Source organism: Peromyscus maniculatus, chromosome 9 (assembly GCF_049852395.1).
Source record: "Peromyscus maniculatus bairdii isolate BWxNUB_F1_BW_parent chromosome 9, HU_Pman_BW_mat_3.1, whole genome shotgun sequence".
Lineage (NCBI taxonomy): Eukaryota > Metazoa > Chordata > Mammalia > Rodentia > Cricetidae > Peromyscus > Peromyscus maniculatus.
In genome coordinates, this window is record NC_134860.1 from 84,607,078 (window position 1) to 84,620,442 (window position 13,365).

Genomic DNA, 13,365 nt, shown 5'->3' on the forward strand with positions numbered 1-13,365 from the left:
TTTGTTAGCATTATGAACTAACACAAATTGCAGTTTTCCTTACTACTGGTACTGACAACACTGTTAAATCTACTAAAGTACATAAAACAAATGCAAATAATTGACCAATTGTAAAGCTCATATTTATCTTTCTGCAGATGCATAATATTCAAAATGAAGTGAAGTGTGAGAAATTATTATTATACAAAACTTATTATTGAGACAAAGAATAACTTCAAAATATAGAAACATAAAAGCTCTGAAGACCGATGTGCTCCATTTGAAAGCAAATACAGTTATCCCATTGGCGGTCTCTGCTCTCCTGGGATGAATCCTAAGGCTCTGGGAGCAGAGTGCCAAACTGTCCCACTGTGACCTGTGAAACCCCGTAAAATAATTAGTTCTCTAATTGAAAAAGAAAAGAAGATTAAAGAAGGAAGGAAAGCTTTGCTTCAGGAAGGAGTCTCGGGCAATCTGGTGATAGCAGAGTAGACTGGTCCAGGACAAAGAGCCAACAATTAAAATTAATTGCAGATTTTGTGTAAAATATGGTTGCATCAGATCATTTGATAAATCCATTTTCTCTCAATGACTTTTTAAAATTAAAATAAACTTTGAAATGTATTTTAAATTAGCCATTAAAATATGCAACTATAACACAATAGGTTGTAATGAAATTGTCAATTCCTAGCCATTTGTGGACGCTTGGTAAATGTGAGCAATGTTTATTCCATGAAAACCTTCTTTGTTCTCCAACTCTATCAGAAGAACATAAATATAATTCAAATAACAGTAAACTGTGAAACATCATAGGTCAAAAATAATAATATAGTTTGAAATTTAATTAAATTTTTAAAGGAAATTTAATTTACTTTATAGTCAAAATATATTTATAGTCCAAATAGTGTATAAAATATATTTACTTTCCTAAATTGAAAGTATCTCTTTTATCTTTAAAGTAAGGCGGCAGTAGCAAATACGCTCTTAAGTAACAATGTATAGTTTAGATTTTCAAGAGTATTCCAATAGAATGAAGAATCCAAAGTAAAATGCATATTCATAATTTAATAATCCCATTAAAATGTAGAAGCATATATTACAAACAAGAAAATATAGCAAATATGATGCCTGCTGAACATTAATTATGATACACATGAATAAATGTGGTAGAAACAACCCTTCCTAGCACTTAAGACATGATATAGAATTTCCCGAGAAATCCAGAAAACAACTTAGTTGTGGTAACAAAACCATAGGGTTACTCTGACTGGTAATCCCTCTGTGAATGCTCAGTGAGTCGAGAAAGCGATGTAAGAACTGAGTCCCGGTGTCCCGGGTCCCTAAACGGTACTGCTGCAATGGGAATCCAGGTGCAATGGGAATCCAGGGTGAGGTACAACAGCTAGCGCAGTGGCAACTAAGTGCTATTAACGCAGTCCAGTACCTTCGCAAACACTGGGATTGTATGGCACAGCACTGCTCCGGCCTTGGAACGCCTATTCTGACTGTCATATCCTGCTCCTAAAATGAGTGATTATTTTACTAAATGGGGGGAAAAAAAAACTTGTAGCAGAACTAGAGGAATAATATGTGTTTTTTAGGTATCTACGTCCATGGAAATTAGTAACCAATGTAATAGAAAAGAAATACAAAGTCCCTTTGTGAGCATAACTAACCTTCCTACCTCTGCTAGCTATAATCTGCCTAACCTATGCAAAAGGCCAAGAAAATGGACACAAAGAGTCGTATTAATAAAATCAAACCTGAGCTAAGTATTGGGGTGAACACTGGAAGATCAGAGAGACAGAACAAGCCACCGCTAACCTGACCCAGTCAACTTCACAGCTGATCTTGTTTCCTCAGACTGCAAACCTCTGTGTCCTCATCCCAATGGCTCTCAGCTGAACTGTGCTGCTAGAAGCCTAAAAGCTTAACCAGCCAAATGCTTAACCAGCCAAAATGCTTCTTGTTTCTGACCTTCACGCCTTATATATCTTTCCTTTCTACCATCACTCCCTGGGATTCAAGGCTCACTTTCTGGGATTAAAGGTGTGTGTCACCATGCCTGGCTGTTTCCAATGTGGCCTTGAACTCACAGAGATCCAGAATGATTTCTACCTCTGAAATGCTAGGATTAAAGGTATGAGTGCCACCATTTTCTAGCCTTTGTATCTAGTGGGTGTTCTGTCTCTGAACCCAGATAACTTTATTAGGGTGCACACTATTTTGGGGAACACAATATCACCACACAAAGCCAACAGAAGACTGTCACTGAGATATGAGATTAATTAACACTGAAAAACAAACACCAGAATTCCGATTTTAGTTCTTCTCAGCTGGCAAACCTTCCTCTTTAGTTCACCAGATAAGATTAGTATGCATGACCGCAACAAACAGAATCCCAAACACCTTCCAATCCCAGGTCATATTCTGAGATGAATACTTTCTACCTGAAGAGGTTTGAAATCAGTGATGAGACAAGCTCATGGCCAAGGAGAAATAGCAACACATAGCTACAATCAAGCAACAAACCAAAAACATTTCCTTGTCCTTTGCCTCAATTTTTCACCAATTTAAGAAACCAACATCAAGGAAAGCTGAGAATTATAGGATATGCCAAGAATAGTAGAAAGTCAGCAACTTTTCAAACTCTTGCAACTAATTTCTGTTAGCTTAAGCCACAAGGACAGGTGGACGGTGCAGTGGCTTCGTCCTCAAGTAAGGCTCCACTGCTCGGAGCCTGCTGCCAACACTCACAGACTAAGAAAATTCACAGTCATCCTACGTCCTGCAAACTCCGGGGGAACTTCAGCCTATGAGCACTACCTGGCAATCATAGTTGCCTATGAGCTGAGGGTTGCCTCTGCTTTATGCATCCTAGCTCCTTAATTACATTAAGCCATCCATACCAAGCTCCCTCAGCTTTGAAAATGTAAATGCCTGTCAAAAATAATTATTTAAAAGGTCCAATGATGTTTCATAAATGACTAAATGGGGTTGTTTTTTCAAAATTACTCTGAAGCTGTTAAAATTCTAAACTAAACCATAACAAGAAAAGTGACATTTGAAAACTTTAGCTTTTACATTTTACAACACTATAAAAATTCTCAAGCCTTAAATCCATGCCTGACACACACATAGAAAGAAAAGAGGTCCAGAAAAAGGAAGCACCTTTACATTCAGTCATCACTCAACAAATCCCTCCCTGAAGAAGCATGATGAAGCATTACCTAAGACACACCAAACTGAAAGGGACATGTTCCCAACAATCCCGCATGTAAAGGTGGGATGGACCAGTTTGACATGTTCAGATGTGGTTATTGAGACAGGTCAGTTCATACGGTAGTTTGTGATTTAGAAAGCCTCACTGGAAGCAGGATTTTAGCTACACATAAATTCTATTGGCACAGCCAGCACCGCCATACAAGTTAACCCTCCCAGTGGTAGGGAAGATGCTAGAAGTAAATCCACACCTCAACAACCAACAACTTCCTAACGAAAATGCTAAGAACATGTGCTGGAGAAAGTGCAGACTTCTCCACAAAGATGCTGAAAAACATTGAGTCCCAAGAATCTGCAGAAGAGTGGAACAACCCCTATATCTTGCCAGTTATGTGAAAATCAATTCCAAAAAGATTAAAGACTTAAATAAAAAGACCTGAAATGATTAAATTCCTAAAGAAAACAGAAATGTGTCCAAACATTGGAAGGGGGGAAGGTTGTTTTATTTATCCAAGACCCTGAAGTATAGAAAACATAAGCAAAGAAATATGTTACATGGAATTAGATAAAACTCAAAGGCTTCTGCATAGAACAGAAAACAATTAACTCAGAATGAGAAACAATCATCAAAGAAAACAACCCAAAGAACAAGAGAAGATGCTAGCAAGCTCTATTGATAACAAGAAATTAAAACCCAGAATATATAAGAAAACCCCAAATTCAAGGACAAAATAGAACCAAATTACCCAATTAAGGTGGGAGGCAAACACTCCTGTATAGCCATTTCTGTAAGCCCTACAGGTATAAGAAAAATGTTTAATACTATTAGTAGAGAAATGCAAACCAAATTCATGCCAGTGAAAATAGGCATTATCAAAAAGACAAAAGATAGCAAATGGTGAGAGCCATGTGAATTACTACAGCCTTTATAGAAACTATTATGGAAGGTACTCACACATGAAAGAACCAGATGATCCCGCACTCGCCCTAACATGAAAACACCCAAGGTAAATGAAATCATTATGTTGAAGAGGGATATGCACGCCAGTGTGTATTGAAATACTATTCACAACAACTAACAAATGAAGAGTGCCCATCAACTAATGAATGGATAATGAAAATGTGACACACACACACACACACACACACACACACACACACACACACACACACACACACACAAATACATATGTTTAGTTAACCAGAAAAAGAGAAGTACTGTCATTTGCAGTGATAGGAACAGAACTAGAAAGCATATGCTAAATGAAATGAACCACACACAAGAAAGAAAAGGAGCACATAACTCCAGTCATAGAAGGAATCAAACATGATTAGTAACGAGGTCAAGGATACAGTGAAGGCTCACAGAAGAACTTACTCGTGGAAAGAGTCAGGAATGGGGACAGACAGAATTGATGGCTGAGTACCAGGTTAAATCATTAGACGGCAGCAAGAAGTCCTGGTTTCTGCTGCAGTTAGGTTGATAAAAGGCAACAGTTATGTCTATTTAAAAATGACTTTGAATGTATTCTCCAGGAAAAAAAAGACTGTTTGAGGTGACAAGTATGTTTATCCTAATTTTAAAAATATGCAGTAAAAATGTATATTAAAATACTATGATATTCTATAAATATGAACACTATTGATGTCTTTAAAAGTTTAAAAAGAAACTTCTATTCAAACTGATAAAAAGAAAAGATGAACCTTCAAAAGGAAAGATATTTTTATCACTTCAATGACAAAAAGTTAGTTACAGTGTGGAAAAGTCAGAGATGATAAACAGAACTTTACTCATGGAAATGAAGCCTACGCTGTCAAAACTTAATATTTTTTGAGCAACACAATGAGCTGAGCACTGCAAAAGATGCTTTACAATATGCATGCTATCGTCCTCACAATAACCCCATAAGACAGGTATTATGTCCCCCATCTGACAGAGGAAAACAGTGCAGCTGCAAAAGGCAGGGTTATGCACTTGGAGGGTGGACTCCAGAGCCCCCGTGTCTCTGTCCACACCACAGCATGGTGGTTGGTATTTACAGCTCAAATACTTACAGATGTGAATAGAGGTGCCAAATGATGAAAGATGGTCTTAATAAAAAATGGCAAGTTTTAAAGCCTTTAATATAAATCGTGGGATGAGGGTGAACTGCTGTGGGGCAGTGGTAAGGTGGCAGCAGATGAGAGGAAAATTATTTTAAATCAAAGAAGAACACTTTAAATAAAACATAATAGGATTTCTTTTAATCAGAGAAGCGGCATGCCAGAGCAGAGAGCAGTGGCCTCACACTCAGATCTGTATTCCGTTCAGTCCCTGCTTCTTTCAGATGAACTTCTCTTCAAAGCATAACTTTTGCCTATATATAAAATGCAGATAACACTTGTCAAGTTTCTTTCACAGAATTGTTCTGGAGAAGAAATAAAACAGTGTCAACAAGTAAATATGTAAATGTTCAAAAAACGCATTAATAGCATTGTTTTATTTTTCAAAAGAAGGGATTTCATGTTTTGTTCAGAGTTACCATGCACTTTTACTAATAAATGCAGTAAGTAGCAAGATTCAAGAACAGACAGGTGGGAGCCTGGCACAGAAGGACATGCCTGTAAGCTCAGCTACTCAAGAGAGTGAGCCAGGAAAATCTCTGGAGCCCCTAAGTTCAAAGACAACGAAGAGCAAAGCCAGATCCCATCTCAAAAAGGGGGGGGGGGTGCTGAAACTGTCTTTTCAGAAGATTCAAATGTGGATGGACTATCTCAGAACAAATAATGAATTGGTGTTCTGAATTATTTTAGAAAAACAACCAACCACAAAAATCCACACCTATTTCAATAGCTATATCAATCCTTGCCCCAAACACCTACCACCTTCCACAGGCACACAATCAGGAAGACCGAAGGAAAAATCTTCAGCCTGTACTGCCAAAGACTCAGTCCCCCATAAAGCAAGAGTAACCCTTTCCAGAATAATATTGTAAAACATGGACAATGCACAGGACTTTAAAAAAAAAAAAAAAAAAAAAAAACAACTACACCTGAGTGTAGTTGCACTAAGCAATGGAGGTAGTTAGTGTCAAGGAGTCTCTTTCAGGGCCGTAAGTATTAATGTACTGTAGACTGTAACTCAGCACCTCAGGCCATTCAGGAGGGTCATAGCCAGTGGTGAATACTCACTATTGACAAATAACCACTGAAGCAAGCCAAAAAACCTCAGTGTATCTTGTCTTAAGTTTCTGTAAATGGTGCCACAGAGATAACTTTTCAGATACGTTAAAAGAATATACATTTCAACACTGTGAGAAGATCACAGTTAATTTTGAGTTGGCAGAGTTAATCCAAGCAATAACCATTACATATTTGTATGGAGGAATACATTTCTCAATAGATATTGCAATATAAAGAAAATAAAAAGTATTCTACTGCAGCTTATAAAAAGGTAATATGCATGCAGGCAGCCACAGAAATGCATGGTTCAGATTTTCCTCTAGAAAGACATGTTAGTTGGAGAAAAAAAAAAATACATAGGAAGGTCCAGGCTAATGGGCCATTAGAACCCTCCTTGGATTCTGAGTGAAGGCCAAGCCCTTCTCAGGAATGCCCCAGCAGGTGACTAACCATGGTCTGAGTAATAAAGGCTGGCCTATGCGGATGTGTAACAAGCATTCTTTGGGTGGTGGGAGTTGGAAAGAATTGATAGGCTTTGAACTCACATCTACCATTCTCTCTGTCTAGTACTGGTTTACCTCCAGCCAGCCTATGTCCCCTTTAAAAAGGGAAATTAGAAACCAAAACATTCAACAATAAAAACATCCCTATTGTGCCTTCCTCATTTCAACTGTCTCTTCCCAGGAGAAACCAAATAAAAACATAGATCTTTTTATCAGGGTATTAAACAATGAGTTTCATTAAAAAATCAGCTAGTGCAGCAGGCTTTTTCTTTTGGGCTACCAACCAGCTCCCCAATCATGACACAAATACTTCTTACAATTTTTGAATGCTTGTCCTAGCTTAGGCTCATTTATGGCTAGCTTTTTTAATCTGTTTCTTTATCTACATTTTGCCTTGGGGCTTTTTAACTTTCTTCCTTCTGAATCTTACTTTCATTGCTTCTGCTTCTCATATCTGGTTGGCCTTGGGCGTCTCTCTCTTTCTTCATTTCTCCCATTTATTCCCTCTGCCTGCCAGCCCCACCTATCCCTCTCCTGCCCATCTAGGGGTCATTCAGCTTCTAATTAGACCAATCAGGTGCCTTAGGCAGGCAAGGGGAAACAACAACACATCTTTTCATAATTAAACAAATACAGTAAAAACAAATGTAACACACTTTTACACAGTTAAAGTAATATTCTGCAGCATAAACAAATATAACACATCTTTACATAGTTAAAATAATATTCTACAACAATGCATGATGATTATCCCTAATTATGAAAGACTGAAGAGTCTAAATAATATTTTAAAGTATTTAAAATAATTCCAATATATAAGTATACATGAGCTTTACTGTGTAAATGTAATAGATACTATTGCATGAATAGATATTTATAATGAAAGAAAAATCCAAATTTTAGATTTTAAATTTTAAGCAAATTTTAAAACACTAGTGTGAATTTTTCCCCTCACTGACTACAAGATAAAAATTGCAGGACTAAAGTGTATGTAATTCTGAAATCTCTTAACGATGAGCAATGCACCTAGACAAGACAGAACTTGGTGTCAAAAGTTACTATCCTTATTTCCCAATTCAAATGCACACAACATGACAGCCATGAACCAAAATATATAAGGCATAAAGTCACATGCCCAAATAACATAGCCTTGACAGAAACAGGGATTGGGCTTACATTAACACATGAACATATAATCACATCAAAACCTGAGTTCTGCAATAACTCCATTATGATTAAAGTTAGAATTATAGATTTATAATCCAAAATTATAAAGTACATACATTAACTGAATGAAGAAAATCTATGTTCCTTTAGAATAGGATTTGCTCTACTATCTAATATCAGATGTCAAAGTAGCATACAACTAGCTAGAAGCTCCTGACATCTACTTATGAGTACTCACTGTTGTGACTCTCGTCCCACGCTCCAATAGTGGAACAGGGACATTTTGCTAACACCAGGCAATTCGTCCTGATCTAAGCCAGTCAAAGGAGGTGCTGGGGTATGGGAATTAAAATAGTGTACTTGGAAAAGTGAGCCTGGATATGCAGTTTTAGGTCAATAATAATGCACACTAATTCAAAGGGACGATCCTGGGTTATAAAAGTAAATGCAGACAAAGAAAAAGAATAATTTACTAAAGAGGGATGAATACTTAATATAAGAGGGCAAAGGGGTAAAATTTCCATTTAATTAATAAAATAAATGAGGAATTAGGCAGAGAATACAGAAAACAGAACAAAAGAAATCAAAAGAAGAGGGTGTGAGATAAGATGATGGCTACCAACACACCAAGAAAAATTGTTACCATAATTTAATACTAAGGGTGACAAGAATACTGTATAACTGATAGCGTTGTTAAACAAGGCTCTCACTACATAGTTCATAATTTCCATATGGTTTCACATTTTATGAGACTCAGTACACAGATGTGACTGAGTAATAGGCCCTAGAGAAATGTTTAATTCCCAGTTTATTTTTCCATAATCTTTATAAATTAGTATTTGTCAAATGTCATTTTCTGTGTAAGTTAGGTTGCACCCATTTGGGAATTACCTCTTTATTAGCATGTATAACTAAGAACCATATTTTTCCGTTATAGACATTCACCTTACGGTAGGTTTTTCTGGTAGTTTAGGACATTTGATGCACTTTTATGTATAAAAAGAATTATGTTTTCAATACAAAGTGACATCTTGAACACAACCAAGACCCTGTGATAATCCACAGCTTATCACTGGCCACCCCAGCACTTTGTCCACTGAACTATGATATCAGAAAGCTAAGCTTGATTTGTTCTTAAGTACAAAATACATGAACTATTTCCAAATGCTATGACCATTCAGTTGAAAAATTATTTATAAACCAGTTGATTAGCCATATCTGGAAAATATGACACACCTGTTACAAAATGTGATTACTTCAAAAAGCTAACAAATGTGAAACCAGATTTTCATAATAAATCAGTCCAAATGAATTAGACTATTCATATACTTCCAGAAAGCCCTTTAATCCCTATTAAGTTAACAGTTTGTGAATAATGAAAGTAATTAATATTAATTTTCGTTGACAAATGCAACACCAATAACCTGTTAGGATACTTTAATCCATTTTCCAACAGCCTGCAAAAAATTAACAGATGCTTCCAATCTTGTGAAAGAGAGAGAGAAAGAGAGAGATTAGCAGTGTTTTGATGATACCAAATGTTCAAAATATGAATATTGTGATTAAACTTGATATAAAGTGTTTTATATAACCTTGTTATGTATTAACAGAAGCCAAAGATAGTAAACTATGTCAGCTCTTCTGAAATCAAAATCAGCTTGTTTTGTTCTGCTCTTCACTCATATGCTTCAGTGGAGAACCTGGCTGAGCTTACTGATTTCCCACGACTGTAAAAGCAAGAGGAGGAGGGGGAATGTGTCCTCCTCATTCGGACCAGATTTCCAAACATCAAAGATAAAGCTGAAGCTGTACTGTTGATTTGAATGGTGGTTGTGCAATGGAGAGAGAAAGTTGAACGAGTAAAATAGGAGGAAGAAGAAAAGGGAAAAGCTTGGACAGTTTCCATCTGCATTTCCAAAAGAAAAGCTTAGAGCATTTACACCTTTAAAGGGATGACTATCACCTTTTCTCATTAGAAGAGTGATATAAATGGGGGAAAAAGATTAAAAACAAATGGAGATCTAACTGAAAAATATATAGGGTTAATACACACATATACCAAACATTCATTCATAGAGAAATACACATGCATATGCATAGCCAACAAAGGTTAAGAGACAATGTCCGTATCCTATATCCTTACCAAAAAGACCTTTCTATGACTATGGTCAGGTGAGTCTGTGACTATGGTCTGTGTAAAGAAACAATTACTTCATGACCAGCAGAACAGCTGGTACGCAGGAAAAATGAAACAAGATGGCATAAAGACTACACAGACGGGCATGGTGGTGCTTACCTTTAACCCAGAACTCTGGAGCCAAAAACTGGGGGATTTCTGTGATCTGAGGACAGTCTGTTCTACACAGAGACTTTTAAGTCAGACAAAGCTACACGGAGAGATCCTTCCGCCAACAGAAAAACAAGGGGTGAGGGGAGGTGAAAAGAAAGGGAATGGGCAAAGGGTGAAAGGGAGGAGAGAAGGAAGGAGTGGATGCACTGGAGCTCAATGGGGATAGCGGGTTCCTGCCCACCTTGCACGGTGTGAGAACTACAAATCCCAGCAACCAGAACAAAAAAGTGTCAGAAGACTAAACCGATGTCCTCGGTAAAGACTACAGGATAAATACTCACCACAACCCCCCCCCCCCCCCAAAAAGAGGAATCCCCTCTTTACTCCTATTATGTATTTCCCAAGCTTAGTAAACATTCAGGATTATCATCTCCTCGGTTAAATGCTTGGGACTGGACATCCATCTTTATAATCTAAGAAGTATCAAAAATATTTACTGCAAAGATTCAATGCAATAAAACACACCATTTGTCTATAATGTCATCACAATCTTCAGTAATTAAAGACTCTGCCTTCCCCTGGCTCCGTAAAATGCATACTAATGATTAAAATGATGTTAGCTGGTCCTTCTATACAAACTCCCACCTCCCACAAAACAGGAGTCTCAGGAAATGAATAGGATTTTCGTGTAGACTAAAAATGTTAAGGGGCCAGCTTTAATTCTGACTTCTCCAGAAATTATAAAATGTAACAAACTTTGGGCTCATGGTACATAGGTAAATATCAGCACTTAGACATGATGCCTTGGCAGATAGGACAAAAACAGAGACTACATACAGCAACCTGTCCACACCACAAACCCATTCTCATGTGACTTTTCAACACCCCCTTTCCTTTCACTTGGATCATTCCTACTAAATGGCTATACTGTCAAAACCAATGTTTCTCTCTATTAGCAACAATGGCTGCCGTTTTCAATTAAAATGCTTAAGGACTAGAAAGGCCAGAAACATACCAACGTCTCTTCATGCACTGCTCTCAGGGAATCATTCCCTGAGATCAAAATAAAAAATAGTCCTTTCTCAGATCATGTCTAGTTGCAATTATGAAATGTTCATATTGCTCAGGAACACAAACCTGAGTTTTCCAATTCTTCCTATGCACCATAAAAATATCATTTACAGTCAGATCCAATACATAAACAAAAGCTAAGATGCATGTGAGCAGAAAACACAGTGTCGTGTCGGCTTTCGTCAAGTGAGAGATTGCACACCAAGGGGTCCATAGGAAGCAGAGGAGGACGGGAACACGGATACTCATACAGGGATGATCATTTCTCACCTTAATCTCTTCTACTACTACTCGAATCAGCAAATGTATCTTTTTTATCCCCTTGCAACCTTGAATCTCAAGGCTAAAGTTAGATAACTTAAGAATTTTTAAAGGTCCAATTATTTCATTTAGGGCTAACACTACAGCTAAATTAAAGACATGCTAACAAGTTTCCCTTTTGAGCCTCATTAATTAAGAAAGTAATCAGAGTAGAGGGGGAAAGAAGGGTAGGTGGGTGGCAGCCTCACTTAAATAGCATGGAGGTACCACCATTTCTTCCTACTAGCAAGGCAAAGGGAAAACTAATCAATTCCAGATTAGGAAATCTGAAATTCTGAAGTGTTTTACATGTAAATACATATTTTAACTACACACATTTCCCTTGATTGCCTGAAGACTGAACTAATCTTATTCAAAGGAAATTTTGATTCACCATAATCAAAAGGTAAAATTAAGACCTGCTTACTTCACAAGTTTTCCTTGCATGAGCTTGTCAAAATTCTTTGCTATCTTTAAAGACTACAATACAGAATTTTCAATATTTTATTCAAGACAAATCCTGCTCTAAAATACCTAGTAATTCTACAATTACTTGTTAGACAAAGTTTATAATTTACAATTATTTCTTTGAGAGAGTTTTTAATTTCAAATTATATTTTAGAAACCATTTCAATGGCTACAAATGAACTTTTCAGGATCACCCAATATTTATAAATTGGTGTGATGATCAATTCGAATCATATATAAGAACTATATCTAGCATGGTTCTTAGTAAACAGCATATATTTAATAAGTCAATTCCTCTCTCGTACGTACACACACACACACACACACACACACACACACACACACACACACACAGGCCTAAGTAGATTTCACCTATCATTGTCTTGGAAAACAGGGCATCAGGGGGAAGACTAAATTAACTCAACGGAACAGTTTTGAAATAATTTTTCATAGAAAATCTAAGAAACAACGCGCAGAGTCAGCATTTTCAATTTAAAATTGTTCATGTGATTTACCTATGTGAAAAAATGCTTTGAAATCTTTTCTTTAGTTCATTTTATATACAATTAATAATGGAAAGGTATCATAATAAAAGATTCTTAGTGTATTTTACAGATTGGTAATTATGAATTACTAATGCTAAGAATTTCAAAATAAATTGATAACCAAACTATTATCAAACTTACCTTTTTGTTGGCAACAAAATGTGTTCTCCAGTTTACAAAGCAAATCCGTACTTTCATACTTATTTTCATTTACTTTTATCCAGAAACAGTTTTCAGACATTTCATTTGGTCCAATCTGCAATCAGAGGAGAGCGACTCAAGCAGCTGGGCAGTTCACCTGCCTGGCCAATCACAGCACACAGGTCAGCATCCCCAGCTCCAGATGTTGAAGTCAGCTTTGTAAGATCTGTCCCCAGAGTTGGCTCAGTGAGAGACATATTCTACAGAACATGGAGGTCTTATGAGGAGAAGAAAACAGTTTCCTTGACCAAATGGTCGGGCATTTGAAGCTACATGTACAGGAGTTTGTTTCTTCATAACTATGGTTCTCAGTTATTATTAATGGTCATTGGAACTCTGAATCCTGAAGAGAGTTAACATCATACAGAATCTCCCACAATTTCAAGATCAGCATAATTGAGACTGTCGGTCACCTATGTGTAAGCTTCTAATAACAGGCAGTACTCTCCCTAACAGT

General features: G+C 36.9%; 1 protein-coding gene across 4 annotated transcripts in view; it reads right to left on the bottom strand.

Moving 5' to 3' along the window:
- Diaph3 (diaphanous related formin 3) overlaps window positions 1–13,365 on the bottom strand; it is a 482,159-nt gene that overhangs the window by 281,906 nt on the left and 186,888 nt on the right. For all 4 annotated transcript variants that reach the window (XM_076545449.1, XM_076545448.1, XM_076545447.1 and 1 more), the window contains one exon: window positions 12,849–12,963. In XM_076545449.1, the coding sequence (XP_076401564.1) occupies window positions 12,849–12,963 (115 nt within the window). The remainder of the gene's footprint in view (window positions 1–12,848; window positions 12,964–13,365) is intronic.